This window comes from Styela clava, chromosome 8 (genome assembly GCF_964204865.1).
Source record: "Styela clava chromosome 8, kaStyClav1.hap1.2, whole genome shotgun sequence".
In the NCBI taxonomy this organism is placed as follows: domain Eukaryota; kingdom Metazoa; phylum Chordata; class Ascidiacea; order Stolidobranchia; family Styelidae; genus Styela; species Styela clava.
Window position 1 is genome coordinate 9,190,957 of NC_135257.1, and position 24,842 is coordinate 9,215,798.

The following is a 24,842-nucleotide window of genomic DNA, read 5'->3' on the forward strand; positions in this document are numbered from 1 at the left end:
TACTATTACAGTATTAGATTGAGCAGATAGACAAGAACAAAATAAACTGGAAAATCAAATTTCGGCTAGACTACGGTATTTAGTATCATACCATTTACCATCATATCATTGGCACGGCGGTGTGGCTCATCGTGCTAAGTGTTACTGCGTTAGGAATACGCTCGCCGCTGCACCTACTCTGGACATGCTAACATCTGGACATGGAATGATTCCGGACGAGAAGCCGTGGTTCGCCATAATATGGCTAAGCCGTTTTATCGTCTTTCCCCTCCCCTCGGATAAATACCGGCATGTAAATCCTATCCTACCACAGTTCTGCAGCTGACGGTGACTGGTGCCTTTATCAGTATTTTTACAAATCAAATATTTGAATGCTGATCAACTGTAAGACTGCAGGACTGTGTGTGATACCGTACTGCCGTATGACTGTATGACAGTACCGATATGCTGATATCTACGGTAAGTTACCGGTAGGTTACCGTACTATTTCTATATTCAGATATTTTCTCATGCATTCATATCATTTACCGGTACCGTATCTGGTACGGTACAGTGGATATCGGTACCGTACGGTCTAACAGTAGACTATGGGAATAAATACCGGTAGGTACCGGTACGGTATGTAATGGTAAATTATTTTTTATTATTGGAAATTTTTTTTTTCTTACATTTGTATACCGGTACCGGTATAAGTTAGTTACCGTAACTTAGGATTAAGCAGAGAAGTAGCCTACGATAATTACCGGTACCGGTACCTGTTCTCGCCACCATTCAGCCATTCCCAGACCAGCCTCAATTTGGGCGAACCCGAGCGGCCCACTGGCATCCCGAAGTTGCTCAACCGCTAGAGGCGAGAATGTGTTTGCAAATTTGCAAAAATAAATTCCTAAAATAATAATATTTTAAAAAGCAATGATAAAATTGATTACTTACATTGCTATATTTATTTTATTCCTGTGAATTTGTGCTTTATTTTTGAAAAATTGTTAATCCATGATTAACTGTAAAATATGGGGAAAACCGTAAATGAATACTAATACAGGCTCGGCGGTGTGGCGCATCGTACTAAGCGTTAGTCAGTCAGTCAGTCAGTTGTTTATTTTATCACATACCAAGAGTACACAGTAGACAAAAATAAATACGAATCACATATAAGACAATACTTTCAGTGTGAAGGGAGGCGCGATAAACCAGAAGAGGTTATCGAGCAGCGTCACCCTGGGGGAGTGAGTCTAAAAATTAAATCATAGTGAGAAAAAAAGTCAAACAGGATACTAGCAAACGTCGTGAATAATAAATAAAATATTTAAGTCGAAGACGGGAAAACGCTTGCCACCGCATCTCTGATTACCTTGCGTGGGTTCGCAGGTTCGAATCCCATGCGAGTATGATTATGTGCGAGAAGAGTGCTGGACTCTTTGCCGCCGTAGGGTGGTTCACATAACCGCCGGTCGGTTACGGCTTCCTCTACCATCAAGTCCATGCTTCCGAAAACAAATAACTGGCTAATTAATCCCATACCCGACCTGGTCTGGTAACCGGACGAGAGGCTGTGGTTCGCCAAATGATTAAGCCGTCTTATCGATTTTCCTCTCCCCCGGGATAAATATGTAAATCATATCCTATCCTAAACCAAAGGTTAAGACGGTATGTTAGTCGTTGGTTAAGACTTAATTTGACATTAAAAAAATTGTAATGAGGGTGGGGAAAATCGAGGTATTAACTGTGTTTTAGTATACACATAGTATATATTTACGGTATTATTATGTGCAGAATATTTTATTCATAAATGCAAACTTCGTAATGAACGGCCTCAATCTTTATACATGATCAAAAGTGGAATTAGGTGTGAAAAATGGTAAACTGCCGGTTCATATAAAAAAGTTAAAAATCATCTCAAATCGTTTTTATAAGTGCAATTGTACCGTGTTTCCCCGAAAATAAGACCTACCCTGAAAATAAGACCTAGTCTGAATTTTAAAAATGATTTTAATACAAGAGAGCAATGCTCAAATATATGGACACGCAGAACAATCCCCCAAAAATCATATGCGGTGACTTACCAGTACCTGTATCGGGGTATCGTGACGGTACAGGGACTGTCATAGATATCCCAGGTCCTGTGACAATGATCCACTCTTCCTGATTATATTGAAACATCAGTTGAAATATCTCGTGATATGAGTCAATTATGTACCGTATTATCGGATCAGGTACCGAGCCACAGTCAAACATAAAAACGTTACTAAATAACATGCGTCGACTCAACACCACCTGAATCCCGGTAAAAAATTCGGTACAGTGACTGTCATAGCCGTTTAGGGCTGATGGACAATTCGACTACACGGACAACTCACCAGGCCCAGCGTGTTGTAGCCAGTCTGCGGACGATTTCATTCAAACCGCTATAAAACAAAAAACAATATTTCTAACCCGTTAATTTTTTCATCGTGGATGCAATGGCATTTATTCTACACGCTAAACCTCGAATTAACACTATACGACCAAGAGTTAAAGCTATACAAACCACCAAAGTACGACACTCGGAAGACATATTTGCGACCGAACATCAAGCCTTGAACATGGTTTCTGCTGCGTCGAGACCATTGCATACGCAGCCATACAGCAATCAAACAGACAAAAACAACTTGGTTGACAAAGATATTATCGACGTATTAAGATAGGATTTACATATTTATTCCGGGGGAGAGAATAAACTTTCAAAGATGGGTAAAAGAAACACAACTCTACCCACCTGCCAAGTTTCATCGTTTTATCTCTTATATTTGTATGGATTTTTAAGCTTTTGACAGCTACGAGTTAGTTCAGTGTCACCGCGCTGTGTTACGGTTAGGGTTGCCAACCGTCCTTTATTGGACACGTAGTGGACATAACGATCGTTTCAATATTATGTTGTTGTTGTTCTTGTTCTTGTTCTTGTTCTTGTTGTTCTTTGACACGTTTTTAAAAAGTCGCTTTTCTCTTCGAATACTGGACCAATTGCTTTGAAATTTTCAGTGGTTAAAGATTAATTTTTTCGCTAGAAGGCTATTACTTTTGTTTATTCTTAAATTTTATATGAATCCTATGAGATATGATATTTCATACAAAATTTCGCGGTATTTATTTTTACTCATGGGAACACTGTTTTACACTTATTTCAAGCGGTTTCGCGATCGATTGTCTTGCTCAGTACTACAGCTACTGTAGGTCGGTACTGGTAAGTTGCCATACAGTTACCGTAACGCAGTGAAATTGACTTATTCCTTCCGCGGTATTACTAATGCTGCAATGCAAGTTTTATAGCCTATCGTATGCGGAACGGAATATCAGACCTACAGGTTCGGTACCGGTACTGGTAGCTCAGTACGTAAGTACGATACTGGTACTGGTGTCTTACCACAATGAAATTACCGTAACTTATTCTTTCACGGTCCTACCAGTGCAGTAATGCAAGCGTTGTAGCACTTGTAGCCTACTATATTTGTTTATTTTGACGAGAGTCTACTGGAAACAACATAAAATTTGAAAGGGAAGAATTGTTCTGTGATCAATTATCTGTCCTAAAGTGTAAACAACATAAAATTTGCAAGGGAACAACTGTTCTGTGATCAATTACGGTACCGTATATGGCCTACAGTGTACAGGTAAGATGCTGGCTGACTGCTAACCGGTACTGGTAGCTCAGTACGTAAGTACGATACTGGTACTGGTGCCGGTACCGGTGTCTTACCACAATGAAATTACCGTAACTTATTCTTTCACGGTCCTACCAGTGCAGTAATACAAGCGTTGTAGCCTACTATATTTGTTTATTTTGATGAGAGTCTACTGGAAACAACATAAAATTTGAAAGGGAAGAATTGTTCTGTGATCAATTATCTGTCCTAAAGTGTAAACAACATAAAATTTGCAAGGGAACAACTGTTCTGTGATCAATTACCGTATATGGCCTACAGTGTACAGGTAAGATGCTGCCTGACTGCTAACTCAGTACCGCTTGACACGTTTTTAAAAGTCGCTTTTCTCTTCGAATACTGGACCAATTGCTTTGAAATTTTTAGTGGTTAAAGATAAAAATTTTCTCCAGAAGGCTATTACTTTTTTTTCGCTATGACGTCATCAAAATTATGTGACTCTACGTGTCCATATATTTGAGCATAGCTCTCTTGTTTCAAAGGACAATCCTTTATTTGAGATTTTTGTCCTTGTCCTTCTTAAGTTGATAATTGTCCTTTATTTTTTCCAACGTCGTTTTGCCCGATAGTTATAGTACTGTGTTTGATATTGTTTCGTTCCTAAATCGCCTCCGTTTATGTATTTGCAAGCTTTTAATTATTCTTTTTAATTTCGCTTTGGTACGGCTCAAATAGCCAAAGAAATACCAATTTTATTAACAATTTCAAATATTTTACATTAATTTATCATAGATAGCAAGCAACACTCCAAGATTTGAGTGAATTCTAGTTTAATAACTGAAAATTCTACGTATATTTGGTCTCTAAGATTTTAGATTATTTCTCAACTCTGCGATAACGTATTTGGAAAAAAGATTTGACTTTGATGAAAATTCAACATTTGGAAAATTATATCTTTTGGATAATCTTTCTCCAAAATATCAGACACTTGTAAAAATTGTAGAGCATTTGAAGCTAAAAGACAAACTTAATTTGAATATTTTTGACCTATTTGATGAAGTTGCATTCATTCGAAAAAAAATTTGACACGATTTAAAAAGCACTAAACTGTTCACAGAATGCAGCTTGATTGGGTCAATGTTAAATAAACATTAAATGAAAAACACATGAAGATTTTTTAAAATATCTTTTAGCTTGTATATAATTCAGTAATTTGTACTTGATTGTTTTATATTGTTCTTTCCTGCAAGTTACAAAATAAATGATGACGGTAATCTATGTCCTTTATTGAGACTTTTCATAGTTGGCAACCCTTGTTACGGTACCAAAACTTATCTGTCTTTAGAAGTTCCTGTCTTGTGACAGCGTGAAAACATTGGGCTTCTAATTGCATTACTGACCGTCCTATATTTTAAGAACACGGTTATTTCGAACAAAACTCGTCAAATTATAAACAAAGCACCACATCACAGCAATCAAACAGACAAAAACACGGTGGTCGCAAATTGATTGGCAAATATATTATCGACGTATCGGAAATGCGCACCTCCCTATTCCCCCTCCTTTAAATGTAGAAACGCGAAACCTTCAAATATGGTTAAAAGAAACACAACTCTACCCATCTGCCAAATTTCATCTTATTATCTCTCATATTTGTATGAATTTTCAAGCTTTTGACAGCTACGAGTTAGTTCAGTGTCACCGCGCTGTGTTACGGTACCAGAACTTATCTATCTTTAGAAGTTCCTGTCTTGTGACAGCGTGAATTGAAATTGCAAGATGGTCCGTTTGACACAAAATAGCGTCCGATGTCCACAGAACGTTTAATGACGTCATAGCAAACAAAAACAAATCTCACAGAGCTAACAGAAATATTTAAAATAAATAAAAGTAATAGCCTCCTGGAGAAAAATTTCATTTTTCACCACTAAAAATTTCAAAGCAATCGGTCCAGTGATCAAAGAGAAAAGCGGTTTTTTAATATCTCCACTAGGTGTCCAAAAAGTGTCAAAGTACAACAAGGACAACAAAACGATCGTTATGTCCACTAAACGTGTCCAATAAGCCCTCCCCCTAAAATAAGACCTAGTCACAGCAAGAAATCTAATATTTCTATCTAAATCTATGAGATCTAATATTTCTTCCAGAATTACGCTGTATTACTTCGAAATATTGGAACTCGGTTTTCAATCCGGCGAGCGTGACGGCACATTCCACAAATTGTTGCTACTCGAAACTCGGAAGTTTTTCGAGGGTACCGGTAATGCTAAAGATGTCGTAAACTACTGCAGTGAGTACTTCTTCGTTTGGTGTCAATATAATTGTAGACTGTGCTATTATGATACCGTAGTAAATTGAATCAGTTGGTATTTCAGTTCACCTTGAAACGGAATCGTTGCAGGACCTTGAAGATCCGTGTACCGGTCTATCTGTCTCACAAACGAGGAGCGTCTGACACGTCATGTGTCGAAAATTGCGACTTTTTGTTGAAACTCTCGAATGCTACGGTAGTAAATAAAAATCCGGTAGCCGGATTATGTTTTTCAAAGGGATTTCATTGGTGACGTTTTTAAATTGCGTTATTTTGCACGATGTTGTTGGTTTGCCGATATGGTTGCCCGAACTGTCTCGTAAAAGCGTGGCTTGCACTCACTGTTGTAATTAATGTGTTTAAATTCGAGGACTTTTTTTGGAATCGGTGAACCGGTGACGGGCTGGGTAGGTCACCGTATCGTAACCATGTAACTGTTTCACTGTTCAGCTTCGTTCCCTATGACGTTTTGTATAACGTGTCCATATATTTGAGCATATCTCTCATGTTTTGAATAAAAACGTGTTATTTATAAGTAAATGGATTTATATTTTGTATATTTGAAAATCTCGTAATTCTCTACTTTGTAATTTGTTTTTGATAAATGAAAATATAAGACATCCCAAGAAAATAAGCTCTAGTGTTATTTTTCGGAAGAAAATTGAAATGGAACCCAGTCTTATTTTCGGAGAAACACGGTATTTATGCGTTATCACATACTTTATTGCATCTATAAAAAGTTATGTTCTTATTGATAAAATACAGAAAATAAAAAGGGATTATGAAATCTATATCTATAAAACGTATCAATAAAACAAAATAGGTGTAAATATCTTTTAAATACAAAAATAAGACAAATGAATATTAAAAGATTACAAATAAAAATAATAAATAAATAATAATGAGGTGAAAAACTTTATTTAAAGACGGCTTACATTGAGATATTCTGCAATTTAACAATATTTCCCAATAAACTTTAAGTTTAAGATGCCGAGTTTAATTAAATATTATGTACGAGTGAACGATAAGAATTTGGGCTTATTGCTGTTAATAGATATCGGATCAACCAAATGTAAAAGAGTAGATACGGTCACACCCTCAGCCCTTCAGATAGCGTTAATTTATAATATCATATAGGAAGGACTTAGGAACTTCCCTCAGTTGTACAGTGAAAGTTGAAAACATTAAAATTCGAGGTTACTTTGCCGCATGAATTTTGTAAATCAAATGAGGTCAACAATGGAATGCAACTAAAGAGAGTCACAGAGACAGAATTACAGCGAGGTAAAATACTTGTGAAATCCTAAATGTTAATAAACAATATAATATTATAAGAATATGGGATAGGACGATTTTCAAGTGTACGATATTATGCTTCACAAAATCCCAATTTATCTCAAATAAAATTTGTATTATATATGATTGGCTATATGTATTATTGGGCACTAAACGTACGTATGGATTGTTTTGTTATTATGTTTTTGTTGTTCTTGTTGGTAATTTTTTCCTTATAGTTATGAAAAAAAATCACTTTTCTCAACAACTACTGGACCAATTGCTGTAAAATTTTTAGTGGTCAAGAAGGCTATTACTAAATCCTACGAGATCTGATATTTCATCCAAAATTCCATAGTAGTATTTTTTATTTTATTTTATTCATGTAAACAAATTTTTTTAATAAATAATTTCTAGCGGTTCCAGGAACAAATATCAGCGGAATTCGCTCTTAGCGAGTGTCGGCGAATCTTGTGCTCAGTGAAAGTGTGATGTTTTTTATGAGGATAATAGACTGCGGTACCGGGTCTTATAACACAGTACTGACTCGGATCAGTTGATATTTTAATTAACGTTGAAAACGAGAATATCGGTCAGAGACCGAAGACTTATCGATCGAAAGTTAAGGGATCCCCCAAAACAGCGCACTTATTCCATAGTGACACCTTGTGTCCCATCACCCGTTAATTAATAACTCGCTAATTTTACGACATAATTCATCCAAAATCGATAGGCTTCTGATCCGAGATATGATGAATGCATATGCGAAATTTGGAGCAATTTCATCTTCGCTTTCGTAATATATCGCGTGTATCTAACAGACAAAAAAACAAACTAGAATTCGGTTGGAAACCGAAGACCTATCGATCGAAGGTTAGGGGATCCCCCAAAACAGTGGCCTTACTCCATAGTGACACCGTGTGTCCCATCACTAATTAAATAATAACTCGCTGAATATACGACATAATCCATCCAAAATCAATAGGCTTCTGATCCGAGCTATGACTTTTTTAGGATTAGGTAACACGTGGGCGTGGCTTTCCAAACGTTTTCTCACCACTGAAGGGGCGGAGGCACTGCCCCACCCCCAATGCCACTTGAAAAATTCCCATTACCCGGGCGAACGCTTTCCCGCTCCGAGAACGGAGATTAACGGCCCCCAAACGCCAAAATCACTCTAGTGTGACTAGACTGATGACTTGATTGACAGGCAGCCTACTCCGGCCACTAAAAGCCTGTTTTGTCCCACTTCAAATTTCAACGTGAATTGAATACCAAGTGATCCAAGTCACTTATCCATTACGGTACCAGGGCAAAATAAAAAAAATATCGATTCCCCGATAATCATATGCGGTACGGTAACTTACCAGTACCTGAAATTCGTTCGCAGAACGGTGCTTCCTTGTCATATAAGAACTCAATTCATTTCTTCTTATCAGATAATAAAATAAGGTAGGCTACAACATTTATGTTGTTCACATCAGAACTGTAACGAAAAGATGAGAGCGTAATTCACTGCGGTACCGGTAACCTAAAAAAACTTGCAATTTTTGAGCAACGATTTTCAGAATCACCTTCACGCCGACGTTCGATGGCACGTGATCATGCGTCCTCAGAACGTCCGGTGACGTCATAGCAAACAAAAACAAATCTCACAGAGCTAACAGAAATATTTGAAATAAACAAAAGTAAGAGCCTTCTGGAGAAAAAATTAAACTTTAACCACTGAAAATTTCAAAGCAATTGGTCCAGTATTCGAAGAGAAAAGAGATTTTATAATGATGGTGTCGAAGAAAAATAACAATAAGAAGAGTGCCAGCATAAAATGCAAAACGATCGTTATGTCCACTAAAGTGTCCAATAAATCATTGTGGCTCAACTTATTTCCGTAGTTAATTTCAAATATGTTGTTGTACTCAAATAATTATACATATGCTTCAAGAGATCAACAACAGATTTGGAATAAGGTAAGCCACAATGCTTTATAGAATATTAGATGAGCTATATTTGCTGCGGTAATCCATCAACGAGGTGTCTCTGACTATATAACTCGCAATCTGCAATGAGCCGATGACCGTTTTTGTAATTTGTTCAATGTATTTTATTCGGTGTCCGTACATTTGAACCCATGTACATTTGAACCCATGCGTATATCCACGGGTTCAATCTATATGCGGGTGCTAAAACCCATGGGTTAGGGTTAGTATGGGTTTAACTATCCGTGAAACAAAAAAAATTTCATAGGTGCAATAGCATACAGGTGCAATTGTCATGGGTTCAAATGTACGTGGGTTCAAATGTAATGGAACCGTCTAAGACAGCACTTCATCGACAAATATTATGCTTGCATCTTTTCGGGAAGTCTCATAATCTCCAGTTGGTATTGTGGAGCTTTAAGCTCTACGCACGAAGCAATTATATCAGACTGAGACGATTTCTAGTACTCGATTTCACCAGAAAATTATATTTTTCGATTGACTTTCAAACTCATTGAAGGGTGTGTCTACCTTCTAACTCTATCGTTATCTTCATATTTTTGAAGTGCATGATTCAAGACAATTTGTTTTCGACCGGCATTGTATGCAGGAAAAAAAAACTGCAAATGAACCGCCCTGGATATCGACAGAATACAAAAATTCAGATCAAGCTTCAATAATAAGCTTTCGTTTTTATTTTATATAATCAAAATTCTGAACGAACAAGCCTAACTTTACCAAGATGCCCAACAAACAAATGACAATTATACCCTGATGAACACATTCTCTCCATGAAATCTGACGTTAAAAATTTCACTTTTATTTTCCGCGTGGGATGGATTTAATATGACTGAATTGCCGTAAGATGAAACACTGCTTATACTTTTTCAATTGGTGTATTCCAGTCTGCATTGTGAGTCTTGTACAAACTACGTGGGTTTCATTTTGAGAAAATCTAGCGAAAATCTATAATTAAAAATTAGTCAATTCGAAAGCATATGGTTGTTTTGCTTCGTTGGCCACTACATTAAGGAACGCTCAAACCGATAACCGATAGTGTGCATTAGTTAATTAACGGTTGAATTCGCGCGAAGAGATTAATGGCTCTTATATTTACGATGGGTAAAAGGGATTCATTTCATCACGAACAAACTCGACGTTGCCGTCATTGACAAAATATGGTAACAGCAATACCGACCAATCTTGTACACAGACAGCGATGGTGGTGAGGTTGACTAAGCGCAGAAAGATGAAAAGATACTGACAATCACCGGAAGTCGAGTTAGATATATCAAGCCTGTACATGCAATATGTTGTTCAGTGGTAAAGGCAGACTAGACTAAAATAGTAGCGACAACAGTCCGATATCATCCGCTCCCAATGTCGAATTAGGTGATGAAATATGTCACCTAGTACAGTTGTAGTTCAAAGTAGGGATGGGCAATATAGAATAATTTACTATTCTAGAATATTCTAGAATAGTTAAATCGAATCCAGAATACCGAATCCTATTCTATTTTCATACTTATTCAAATAGTGGGAATTTCCACAATTGTAAATGTATTACTATGAATTTATCTTTTATTTGGAAATGTCCTGAACATTTGTTTCCATTTGATATTAAACAGGCATTTCCCAGGACAATAAAATTTAGGAATATTACAATATTTTTTCCTTCAATTGTTCCAAATGTATGTAATCCCTAAATACTGAAATGCTAAATTAAGACACGCTTTACACACTTAAATAGTAAGCGGTTAAATACAAAAATAGATATGAAACGGCGTTAAATCATTTTCAATGTTAGTCTGCCGAGTTTACTAAAACATACCCGCTGAGAATTAATTAGATGCAGGACCAGCGTGTGGCCACTGCAACTTATGCGGCCGTTGTAAAATATTAAATTTAACCACTATATTATATCAAAATCAATTTTTTATTCTGTGCTAACAAGACTCGTAAAACCAAGTTCCCCTAAACGCGATTTCGTACTTAGGTATTAGGTAATAACATCTAAAGACTAATTCCTTTTCTATGATTATCATTACATATCATTATCTACCCAGACTTGGCCCTACTTAAACTCAATACGTCACTATCTTCGCCAGATGCGGCAACTTTTTCTTTAAATTTTCGGCGACTAAAATACTACAGACACTCGATCAAACGTGCGTCTATCTTGAACGATAGGAACGGACCGAAAAATATGTACCGGTAATCATTTGAGAGTGATATTGAAATGTGACAGATTTTAGCGTATTGCGATATAACTTTGTATTTCGGAAAATGGTGTACTTAGTTATTAGGTGATAACATCTAAAGACGAATTCATTTTCTATGATTATCGTTACAGAATATTATCTACACAGACTTGGCCCTAATTAAACTCAATACGTCATTATCTACGCCAGATGCGGCAACTTCGTCTATCTTGAACGGTAGGAAAGGACCGAAAGAAATGTAATGTTTCGAGAGTGGAATTTAAATGTGACAGATTTTCGCGTATTGCGATATAACTTTGTATTTCGGAAATGGTGTAATAAAATTATTCGTAAATAATATTTGATCTAAATTAATCGCAAGCAATGTTATAACATTTAACGCCTGGCTTTTGTTTACATGCATCATTTTTTTGGGAAAACTCGCAAGTCGCGAGATATCATTTAATGTTAAATGAAGCAAGGCACGTCTGTAAACAATTAAAGATTGTTGCAATCAGATTATCGCTAGTAAGTCGGCACAAATAATTATTAATATTATGCGTTAGCTATACACTGAAGCAAATCAGTAAAACGCAAAAATGTTGCAATAACGAGTCTTCGCCGACTTCTTGTTCTGAATATGCCGATTGAGATTACAGTGTTTGATGTTTACCGACTTTATGAGCAGACGCAAGTAATATTAAACGAGAGAGATTTCCACGCGAGAAAAAACGCTGGTGCGATATCCACGCGAGAAAAAGCGCTCGTCTTTAATTGATAAATTAGTAACCCGAAATACAAAAATTGACGCTAGATTATCGCTAGTAAGTTGGCACAAATAATTATTAATTGGCGCTTGGCGCCGGAAAGGCGGAAACCGAATCCTGATATCGGATCCCGTTGGATTCGAATACTTTGGGATTCGAATCCTCCGGATTCGGTATTCTATATTGCCCATCCCTAGTTCAAAGTTTGTAAATAATAAAAGCAATTAATACAGTGATATAGGTACGAATGGATTGTTAACATTCAACTGTGCAGGCAGTGAAATAAAATTATTAAAATCAAACAATATACGATAAATTGAAATTCTCTATCCTCATTCGCCTGTGGAAGGGTAGAATGTATTTTATTAATATTATATATGAATGACATATAAGAGATACGGAACACCAATGCGACTACGACCAATTATTAGGTCTAACAGATGAACTGGGTATAACTTGTGAATGCACCTGATATTTTCTGCAGCATTATTTCCTTTTGTGACGAATTAAAAACGTCGCCGATAAAGAAACAAGATGAAAAGTGTCCAAATAATAAATATGAACTTTTCGCTGTGATTCGGGGTTGGCGTATAGGACATGTGTCGTCTTTGTAATCCAATTTGTGATAATAAGTCAGTTTTGAGTAGCAACCAGAATACAAGCGTATTAGTTCTATCTCGACCGTCTCCCAGAAATCAATTTTATAGATTGGTTTTGCCGTTTCGTTGCAGACAATCTCGAAATCAATACGGAAAGTAAATGAGAAACGACTAATTGGATGAAACTATTTTGTGGGATTAATTCGGTCAATATATAATCGACCACGACGCACTCCCTCTATCTGATGTCTGTTAATTAAACTAATCATCTTTCGGTACAAGCACCACACTCCCACATGCAGCATTTCCGCTACGCTCTGAATTATTTTAATGTCCATATCTCAAAACAAAGTGTTGTAATAAAGTTTCCCGTTGCACATTGGACCAAGCGTTTTTAGACCTAGTTGAAACGTCTATTAAAGTTTGGTTTAAGGTACAATCCAGAGCGGCCGTGCATAATTATTCGCCATTAATGTGTTTCTAATTTTTAGCTTATTAGTCAAAACACCCCCATGTGCTAAATATTTTCACTGCTCTTACGCTAGTTCATCAGTTTGTATTATAAAACTGGAGTCAGTTATGAGTCAGATGCGTTCGTGAACAAGATATATCAGTAGTGCGCCAACATGTGCGCTTTTTGCTTCAACTTGCACATATGTTAGAAAGGTAATATATTATGTACGTTATGAATTGAAATCGGATATGTATTCATTGCATGTTGCTGGCAACTGGAGTCTGTAAAGTAGAAACTATTTGATAATTCAATGGGAATAACAATGGGAAGAGCCAGTTATTACAACTAATAACGTTCTCATTGATTAAGAAAAGTGTTCGTATATTACATGTGACAAAATCGTAAACGAACTAGATACTTCGTTGTTTGACAGGAAGTCATAGCGATGTCTCGCCTTAGGGTACAACCAAACAGTAGATACAAGATATTTTGGAAAACTTCAGTCAGTTTAAGGCAGTTTGAACGCATTATGAGGCTTTTGTTGTAAGATTTTCAGTTTATATAAATACAGAAGGTATCACAACCACCATTTTATTCATATGAAATTTATTAAAATCGTTTATAATAATCGTATATAAGTGTATATATATACTTTTAGTTTACAGTTTTTGAATACGCCCACCGCTAGAAATAAATACTATATATTTGTCTTAAAGAGCTTATGTTATATCCGTGTTACTTGTTATATAAAAAAATTCTAAAGCTTGTTATCAATGATACGGCATAAGTTGAATCCCTGTACATTTTTGAGGTTCAAGATTTAACGCGAAAACACAATTTTCATCGATTGCTGGAACAGCTGCGTTAAGTGAATACGTGTACGCTAGCGTAAGTTGATGTAAATTGGCGTAATCTCAGGCCAGTCAACGTCGCTCATTCCTATTACGTATGAATGAAAATCTCGATCCCTGATCAATAATGACCACGAGAAGGGAGTTGCAGAACAATGGTTATTAAGTATTTTACACCAGTACGCTGTTAAATATGACAAACACAATGCTTAATTGACTGAAAACACGCATTTAATATAAAAATTTGAATATATTTCATATGTTATATTAAAATATGTCGTAGTTAAAACCTAAAACAAACTAATGTACCCGTTAACGCGTACAAAAACATTCTTCCTTAATAAATTGATTGTATTTATATATTTACGTAGCCGACTGCGTTGAGGATGGCCAACTGACGACACATACATAACCATGACAGGTTCTTTGGACGTAAAACTAAATTTTCTGCGTATTAAAGTTTTACCCATATATATTTTACGCACATTTACGTTATGTTGTACGTACCTCAATCTTAATTGTATTTCTGACTCGAAATTTTATAATGACTGGCATCGATCCGTGGTTCGAGATCACCTTATATAGTAAGATAAATATGTATAGATAATTGTTTAATAATCAAGTAAAAATGTGTCATTGCTGTAATAATGTCGAACATCGAAAAGAGTTAGAATATTGCGGTTTTGCTATGAGTTTACCAGTTTTTCTATAGTTTACCTTATATTAAGAAATTGTATTTTTTCATTATATAGTATATATATGTATTTCTGTTTCGTGTGTTTGTCCCGCACAATGCTGCACGTAAGCATGTAATCGCTAAAATTCGCTATAATCGAAACTTTCCCATTCGGCATAGCCTACCGCATTTGCCTGAATAACAATTATTGCATGAAATTTAAACATTCAGCATTCCTAACGTTTTATTAATTAACTGCTAACAAATCTATTTGATTCTATTTTCTGGTTAGAGCGTTTCGCGATTTGATTACTAAAGTCTGTCAAAAATGGATGCTTAGAATAATTGAAAACATGCTAAAGTAATGCACACGGAAGAATTGTTTATAAATCCAAGGCGAAAGTCGTCGTGAGGGAACGTCGTCAAGTCCATTAACGGAGAACGTTGCATTATCGATATTTCTATTTAAACAATATATCGACCAGTTTTCTGCAGTCACTCTTTATTATATTTTTATAAAGGTCATTGTAGATGTTGATTAAAACGCATTTGTGCATTGCAACTCATTGTGAGATGAGATTCGTGGCGTCATTGAAAAATAACTCGATATTTTCGTCTTTTTTTCCTCATTTTTCAAAACCATTGTATGAATTTAAAAGCAGGTTGAATTGTTTTCGTATATATATCGAGATTACAACAAAAGTGGAGCGGTGCTGTATAAATAAATATGTTTTGGACTAAGTTAATCGGCTTTAGTATCGATCAATTTGTCAGAACAAATCAATCCTGGTGGCGAACTATTTTAACCCCATAAAAAGCTGACTATCAGTTGCTAAAAAAATATTTAAATATTTTTGGCTATTTTAGGTTTGATTTCAGGTATGTGGCGACCTCCTCACAAACGCTTTATCAAAAGCAAAACCATAACGGGTCCCTCGAAAATGTCGTGTCTCACTTGTCTCAATTAGTTGAATCTCGCTCCAAACCTATCGTTATCTTGCCGCTCAGCTATGCATATCACGTTCAATATAATCAAAAATGTCAGGCAAGGTCTTTACGGGGTTAAAACGAGCGCGTTTGGAATCCGATATCGGATGTCAAATCGATCATTCCTCCGACAGACGCGTAAGTCGTTTCGCGCATAAAGTTCCAAAAATAGAACTGAGAATAATCAACCAGGTGCTTTAATTCTGAAGAAATAAATCCAAAAGAAAATGCTGCGTTAGGATATTCTGGATTTAATTTGTCTACTTGCTTTTAGTCGTTCAGTATTTGCGGACCAGTAGGCTCATTTGTTTGACTCATCTATTTGTGGTATTGTTTTGAAATGGAAATGGTTCGATAGTTGGAATTTATATTAAAGGTTTTGTAACACTGTAAATGAATGAAATTTTAATTGATGTAATTTTCTAAAAGCACAGCATAAGAAATCGTGTTTATACCAAATATAGCATTTTTGCGCTGAGATGTGTACTAAATTTTAGATAATCACAAGTTAGAAATCTGATAAAAATTAGCATATAATATATGTGCTCATATTCGGTTGTGGTATGATGATATAGTAATGGATCGGTGGAATAATTCAATGAGTTTCATTCAGATAATATTTCAATTCAACAACCGCATCATAGACGATTGGGAAACGGTGATTATTTGCTATTTTCCTATTACAAGCGCTCATGGTACCGTGATTCGGTCGTCGCCGGAACTTTTCGGCGGCCCTCGCCCCATGACTAGCCGTAGCGGATTGGAACCTAAATTTTAAATGAAAAATTTAACTAAATCGAAAGATTCAGAATCGGAAAGAAATCTATATCCAAAATTCAAAGCATCTTTATTCCTGGAATAAGCATTCGCACATATATATATTAATATTATGATATTGTTTCTTTCGCAGAGTCTAAGTCTTTTTAGAACAATATACAATGGGCCACCAAAAGTCAAAATTGACTCCTTCAGATCTCACAGAAATTGCCAACAGCACTGAATTCACTGAATATGAAATTCAGCATTGGTACAAATCCTTCAAAAAAGATTGTCCGTCTGGGATACTTTCACTAACTGAATTCAAGAAGCTTTATGGTGAATTCTTTCCGTATGGTGATGCTTCGTCTTTCGCAGAACACGCTTTCAGGTTGGTACAATAAACTAATCTAACATTATACCTTCACCATAATCTTCCAATAAAGCCATTCAATGCTTTGATTTTGTCGCACCTTGCAATCTTTTATTGTTATGTACGCCGCAGCAATGCCGAAAAGATGACAAGATTCAACGATTCCAAACTGTTGGACTCTAAAGATTCGAAACTTATCGTTTTGGGGCGAGTTGTTTCATTTAAGAAAGTCACAAAACGTGGAAAATCTGACATAATGGCGAAGGAGACAACTGAGACTATAAATCGATAAAGTTTTCGTTTCGTGTACTATTCTTTTTTACTAATGGATCGGAACGGATTTGCAGTAGTTCTCAAGCTTTTATGGTCCGTGACCCACTTCCAAATATTCTCGAATGTGACTGTTATATATCATGGTGATTAGTACCCAGTCTTTAGTCCTGGCGCCCAGAGAACCGCTCACACTCTCTGTCCCCTTAGGGCGAGGGCCCAATCGAATCAGACAATTCGCAAAAGCATTGTGGTGTCAGTGGAGGTTATTTTCGCTAATAGAATGTGGAAATTGCCAAACTTTCGGCAAAATATGATAAATTAAAGTAAATAATTGTACCAAACAAAAGCAGTAGTATGGAAAATTTACAAACATATGGATGACAATACTGAACAGCCATGAATAGGTCATTGTTACCAAGTACTTGTTACTCTCAAAATCCTAATGGCGGAACTCAGTATTTTGAAAGCTTAAATACGAGCGGTGGGTCATTTGCATTCTATACCACAATATGAGGTATTATATTATTGAATGTAATGAATACTAATGAACTTTACGTATAAATTATTCATCACACATGTGGAATCTTATAGCTAACGAGTATTTGATATCATATAGAAAAATATAAATAGTGCGTTTACGTAAGCCGATTTGATAGCCTAAAACTCATCATTAAGCTTCTCCAAAGTTACGTTTTGTAAGCAGCGATCGACATCTGTGATTTTCAATTACAAAACAATTACTGACTGGGTGAGTGCGGCTTGTGCAACATAAAAACATTGATTGATTGTCATCGATCTTCCGAGTATTTCTTCAATCGTCAAAGATTTCACCTCCTCGTATTCGCGTTGTTAATACCAGAGAAACACAGAGAAGTTAACAACGATATTGTTGGTCAGCACAAATTGACGTCAAATATAACACCACCTGATATAAGTTTTATTATTAAATTCTCTAGTTTATAAGTTATGCGATGCTTTCATTTTTTTTTATATATAATTCAAAAGCACATATGCCGTCAATACGTAAAGGGAATGGGGTCACTGTGTCATGACCCCCTCGCGCATTTTAATAGTATCACGATTCATATTTGGTACTATGACGTCTATTTTCAATAAATACACGCGTTTTAACTTTATTCCGATGTTCTTCTTCGCTATGCATCAAGTATGCAAGCATTTACTGTATGATTTCATGATTATATAAGTTTTATCGTATTTAGTTAAGAAGATTAACAGAAGAACATAACATTGGGCTGCTTTTCGCTCCCTCTTTTTCAATCAAAGATCCTAGTTTCCTCTTAGGTCATCGCGTTCATTAAAAGCATTCGTTAAAGCCATTATAACGTTGTCAACTCATGTTATGCTTTATTTCAAGGACATTTGACAAGAACAAAGACGGAACAATCGATTTCCGAGAATTTATGATTGCACTTTCGGTGACATCCAGAGGAAATTTTGATGATAAGTTACAATGGGCTTTTAATATGTACGACCTTGACAAGGACGGCCACGTGACTAAAGCAGAAATGTTGGAAATTATAAGGGTAATGGAAATTATTATACGTATAAGGAGATTTCATGGCCCACAGCCTCTGCAATTGATACAACAACATTACGCATAATCCGCATGTATGCTAATAGATTGGGGCGTTTATCCTGTCCGTAAATACCAGTAGTCTATCGATTCACTATAATGATTTTAATGGGCTATCAATTTACTTAATTTAAATTTTCAGTTTCCATTGTCCTTTGAATGAATATGTGGTCTATTTTAATAGATAATGAATAATTGATATATACTCGGATATAGGATTCTGTATCAATTTGGGCTACCCGTTTGGTTCAAATGCAAATCAAGTATGAATATCTAAGGAAATTTGTGGGTGAGATGTAGGCCAGATTATAACCAAAATTATATAGAATTTACTATGACATACTGTAATCAACAATTTAACTCGCAATAACAATGCGACAGGCATTGGGTTATGTGAGTTTTTTAAAGTTTATTTTAAATATGAGAACGGCAGTGTTTACAATAGTTGGCGAAATGATTGGATAAATGCGGCACTTGCCCTATAGCATTTAAGAATTACGATTCCTCGTTCGGCCTTAATTAATACGACACCAGCACCACCAAGGCTTAATATATTTCGTCCCGCTAATAACCAAATTGCGTACGTCACTTTTTGCGGTTTTGAGTTTTTCATGCAATAGTTATTATGTAAAGCTGCGCACCAGTCTGTTAACTCAGATTTTATCAGACTAAATAATTGATCCACGAGAAATTGTTCACTCTTAATGGCATAAGAATCTTCAGAAAGTTTTCTTATGTTTTTCTCAAAACCGACAAAAATATCTTGCGCACTTTTGTTATTAGCGTCACGATTTGCTGCTCCCATTAAATAACCTGTTCACGTGGTTTAATTTTTTTTTTTTGATGTCAGTTATCATATTGAACAAGCTAAAATTCAATTTAAAGTTGGAGATGGTGAACTCATCAACTGAAGTGTATTATATCATAATTCAAATCTCAAATATTATTTCTGTAATACTAATCCTAAACCGTGATTTGATGATTTTCTGTGATTTACGGACGACCGTGAAATGCTTTCGAAGTTCTTCTAAAGGTCGTTTATACCAAATTATCTGGATCTAGGAAGCAATCAATAGTAAAACCTTTTCCAGGATTTAATATTGTTATCAATTTATATTGGTACTCCTATGACACGGAAATTCATTATATAATTTGCAAGCCACTATCGAATTTGCTATGCAAAAACTAATCGCTTAATCGACATGAGAGAGTAATCAGTGAAAAGCGCTGCAATAACGGTTCGTCATATTTACCTTCAGCGTAATTAGACAATAACAAAAGCACAGCAATTTAGGTTATAGATAGTACAATTCAATAGAACTTCAATGCACAAATAGTAGGGAGTAGAGACAATGGTTTTTGTTTGAGTAGCATGCTGTTCAATTTATTTCCATTGTTGCTACCTATCACCGAATCACACTTTTTTTCTGCTCATCCCAGGATACCATATAATTTTATTATTTTAATTTACATTGGAAAATCCATGACATGGTAAAATGGCTTCTCTTTATAACTTATCATTCCCTATCCCACTGTACCTTTCTAATCTTCTGGCTGAAATGCAACCATAATAATAGATTTTGTGGACATGCTTTTTATTAATTTATTTTTTTTTGGAACTTCATCGTTTTTGGCTGAATCCAGAATTTCAAAAAATACCTTACAATAGTGAGTAATTTGATACATACCTTTATCATATTTCACCAAAACCTGTAGGGTCACATTTTGGCCAGAACAGCCATAGACCACTTATAACACTGTCGCCCTTGAGTGGTGCATACCATATATGTACACACCCTTTAAACTTGACCATTCCCGCGTTTTATAGTATGTGGTATCATCACTCAATGGTGTTGTACATTCATCCAAATTCTTAATTTTTTCAAAAAAAAATTTTTATTACTATATTCATATGCAGTGTGTTTCATGTTGTGTCTCTATTTATAGATGTTGTTTTGTCTAATAAACTCCTTTGTACAAACAGTTTTGTACACTCCACCCTTATTCCTGTTACCACATCCACCCACCCTCCTTGCACAACTGCCTGTATAAATGACCATATTGTACATATTTGATTTACCCTATTATAATTTATATATATCAAAAGGGGTGTATGCCGCACATCTGTGTTTTAGGCCAATATGGTCTTGTGCATACATCCCGTCTTCAGTATTTATAATTACTTACTCTTTTATATTGCTTTTACGAGACGAATAAACATACATACATACAACACACTATGTAGTTCATATTTTCCCTTATGCCGAAAATAAGGAAAAAGTTAATGTAGTATTCACACTCGTAAAACACTTGGTTTTTAGAAATGCATGAGCTTTGACCGGAACCTTTGGTCTATGGCGGGTTGTTCCGAATTGCGCTGTTTACGAGAGCTTAAATTCTGAGCGGCTATTCATTGATGCGCTTGGTTGCAATGCTGATGTATCGCAAGAACAACGAGGTCATATTATTTTTAATCAAATTGGCATCTATTCAAAATTTGACTAGTTTATTCTTGTTTTCGGTCATAATCTCTTCTTTTATATCACACACATTGCAAATATGCCATATACATTACTTCACGTACAGTCCAAAATTTATTATCTGACTTCGAAACACCCTAGGTGAAAAAAATCAATTTTATGAACGGATACATCTTTGGTTAACAAAAAGTTATTCAAAATCGATTCGTAATTCTGCCATGTCTTTTAAATATTAATAACGGGGGGTTGTACGGCGACAAGAGTGTGTTCTACTGTTTTAACCCGTGTATGACCAGTCGGTTATAATTTAACGAGGAAACACATTACCTTCCAATTATGCTAAGTGCACAACTTTAGTTTTCAATGTATCACTATCACTAATTGATATCATTCGTTTGGTTCAAACTCCACACAAGTGTTTTATATATTTCATTGGTTCTTTTTTAGAGGAGGCGTTGCAATAAATCTCACCGGTTTCATTAGCTAGATTGTGGTAGATTTGTGGAATTGGATTTCGGAAAATTGAGGAATTCGATCTTTCTGCGCATGTGTTATTACCGAAATTCGCCTGCAGTGTTTAAAACACTGTAGCACTGATTCAATATCAGAATATGCGACTTAAATGACTCATTAGGATTTTTCGACTCTAGCCTAGCGCAATCGATCTCAATCGAAACCGGATAAAGTGGAATTGGCGAGAAATCCAATTACAAGATGTCCTGTGCCTTGCATTAAAGCGCTTCTAATCAAATTTGCTGGCTGAAAATAGGTGTTGTTCGTTCAAAAATCGATTCACGTGTAAATTTAAAATAAACACAGATGGGCTGTATCGGCTAAATGGGCTTGTTGCTGCGGACACTGACCAGATGCCAACACAGTTGAATAATTGCAAATTTTACACATGGTTTTAGTGGGTATTTACTGTCTTTTTCAATAAAGTTCGGGGTCTAGAAGTTTCATGGTAGCGTTTCGTGACTTTAAAAATACTTGAGATAACTACGAGACGCATTTAATGGAAATTATTCTATTTGAAATGTACGTTCGTATGTCGTGGATGTCATTATATCTCTAAATCCCGATTTCAGTTTCGAGGCTTATATTAGTGCGTGTTGTCAACATTTTATTTTAATTTTTAAATCATTTTTATTTTTAAATTTCCAGGCTATATACAGGATGGTCGGAAGTATTTTGGCGGCGAATATGCAAGACGATCTTACTCCAGAACAAAGAGTGGATCGAATATTCGAAAAAATGGATAAGGATCACGATGAACAAATCACAGCAGAAGAATTTACCGTAGCGGCAAAGGAAGATCCCAGTCTTGTCATGCTATTGCAAATGGGCCAGCAACAACCCCAGGGAAGTGCTTGATTGGTCTTCTCTATCGTTCGTTTTTAAATATCGATCCATCTTTGATCGTGCATGAGCGGAGGTACAAACTGTTTTGGAGCTGAAACAGTGTAATTTTATCTGTCAATTATTTTTAGACGAATAATCGAAATATAAATTGCTTCTTTTTGACTAAACTCACGCATAAGTTTTATATACTAAGCGAGTACCAGACTGACTCTAACAAATGCTCATATTACTCCATATTATAATGTCCAAGTTTTCGGTCCCTACTTGATCCTGTGAACCCGATTTTCCTCCGAATATTTGTATTCTCCCATTTTCGTTTCGCTTGCTATTTTACTCTTTGTCTTCTTTCTGAATATCTTTCCTGTGTACAGAAAATGCTTCTGCAATATTATTATGATTTGTACTCGTGCAAAAACTGCTAGTTGCAAATGTGGGATTTTGCTTGAAAATAAAAGCATGTGCTCACGTAAGTTTACTGTTTAAAGTTGTCTAGGTTATGATTTATTTGACAAAACATTGGAATGACCACGAGTGTCAATGCAGCTTCAATTCAATTGAACGATTATTGAAAAAAGTGATGGCATAAACGCAGTCAATGTTTTGTTAGTTAAGCAGAAAATTCCATAAGAAAAAATTCCATTTCAAAAAATTAAACATAGTCACCCCAGGTTGATACGCGAGTCTATAGCCACCTATGCATTTTCCGTATTTCCATTGGTGGATAAGCATGCTTAAATCAAAAAATACATTTGCTAGAGTAAGGATGATTATTATGAGTGGTTAACAAAAAATTATTTCCATTTCACGAAGCAACATGACATTTGTCGAGCGAATAGTTACTGTAACATATTTAAGTTGGTGTATAATATGGTTCTCTACCAATTAAAAATAGGATAGGATTACAAAAGTTAGAACATCAAATATTTAGGCATTTTGGAGTGTAGCAATAGGATAAAGGCCGAAGTATGAAAAACTGTAACAAGGGGGTACATTATACACAGGACAAAACAACGATTATAAACAGAGACAACACAACATAAAATGCGTGGGTATTTGTACATGATAATGATAAAAACAACATGAGGCATATGCAGTACACTTGAGAAAAAATCGTTTACTTTTATATGGTATGAGTCACTCATGGGTTATCGTGCCCTACTCCTTAGTGGACTAGGTTTATGCAAACAAAAACTGTAAAGAATTCAGCCTAAAGTGACGAAGATTAAACATATTTAGTATAAAGCATTACAACAAAACTTATTATGTTTGTATTTTTTGTTGTAATGCAAAAAATATTGAGATAAAATTTATGGAGGACATCAAATAATAATGAATCATAGCTGTAAGTTGGCAACGTGATATACATATATATATGCCACAAAACATGGAAATTCAGATGTCGTAAACAGTATTGTTCGAATTTTTGTGATATTACCAGCTTGTCCATGGGACATATTTTTCTGTCCCATTCCCATCTCATAGCAATTATGCCTGTCCCATCCCATGGGTTTCCCATTGGAATACAATTCAATAAAAATTATTAAATTTGGGTTTTGTGTCTACTAAATAGGACTACAACTACATGTACGAAGAGACATGCGGAACAACAAAATTTACTGACTTTGTTAACTTTATAGTTATAACTATTATACATGTGTTCATCAGTCCTTTCAAGAAGTATATTGTTAAGGCTGAATATATTTTCGTGTCCCCCGTGCTTCATGGGAAATACAAATGTGTGCTGTCCCATCCCATCACGTGGGACGTTTCCCATAGGTGAGCCTGGATATTACATCCTTGCACTTATAAAATCAAGTTCGGTTGATTTTATGGTCTTTGATGGTATTTTATTACGTTTACGTTGCAATTATTTTACGTTATTTCTTATATTCCGATCAATAATTTCGTACGCGTTTTTACCGCATTTATTATATGACCCATCAGCTTTTGGAGAATATTATAATTTATTAGATTGCGACTTTTTATATATCTCTCCATTCATCCGCCTTGAGCTGCGGATTTATTATAGGCTTACCATACGTCCCGTTTTAGGCGGGACAGTCTCACTTTTCAACGTCTTGTCCCGGCGTCCCAACAAAAAAGCCATAAGTACCGCTTTGGCGACCAGTCAGTATGCGTATTGCACGAACATTACCAATTAGCACAGGGTGGTCCAAGGTTGCAGGGCCGCAAAAGCTTTTGAGGAGGTCTCGCTGGTCGCAGTCGGAGAAAACCCAAAAGTGATCTAAACATCGCGAGTTTACTGACTTTA

At 35.7% G+C, this 24,842-nt stretch overlaps 2 protein-coding genes across 3 annotated transcripts in view; both read left to right on the plus strand.

Moving 5' to 3' along the window:
- LOC120346332 (transcription initiation factor TFIID subunit 1-like) overlaps positions 1–24,842 on the plus strand; it is a 92,239-nt gene that overhangs the window by 5,640 nt on the left and 61,757 nt on the right. The window lies entirely within an intron of this gene.
- On the plus strand, positions 16,646–23,040 carry LOC120346138 (hippocalcin-like protein 4). The gene is made up of 3 exons (XM_039415798.2): positions 16,646–16,882; positions 18,513–18,681; positions 22,373–23,040. The coding sequence occupies exons 1-3, from the start codon at positions 16,674–16,676 to the stop codon at positions 22,580–22,582; spliced, it is 588 nt and encodes a 195-aa protein (XP_039271732.1). The 5' UTR covers positions 16,646–16,673; the 3' UTR covers positions 22,583–23,040.

Excerpts from the sequence above, each read along its gene's own strand:
- LOC120346138 (XM_039415798.2), top strand. The coding sequence starts at position 16,674 with ATGGGCCACCAAAAGTCAAAATTGACTCCTTCAGATCTCACAGAAATT. Across the intron at positions 16,883-18,512 it reads TTCGCAGAACACGCTTTCAG|GACATTTGACAAGAACAAAG; the intron begins GTTGGTACAATA and ends CTTTATTTCAAG. Across the intron at positions 18,682-22,372 it reads AAATGTTGGAAATTATAAGG|GCTATATACAGGATGGTCGG; the intron begins GTAATGGAAATT and ends TTAAATTTCCAG.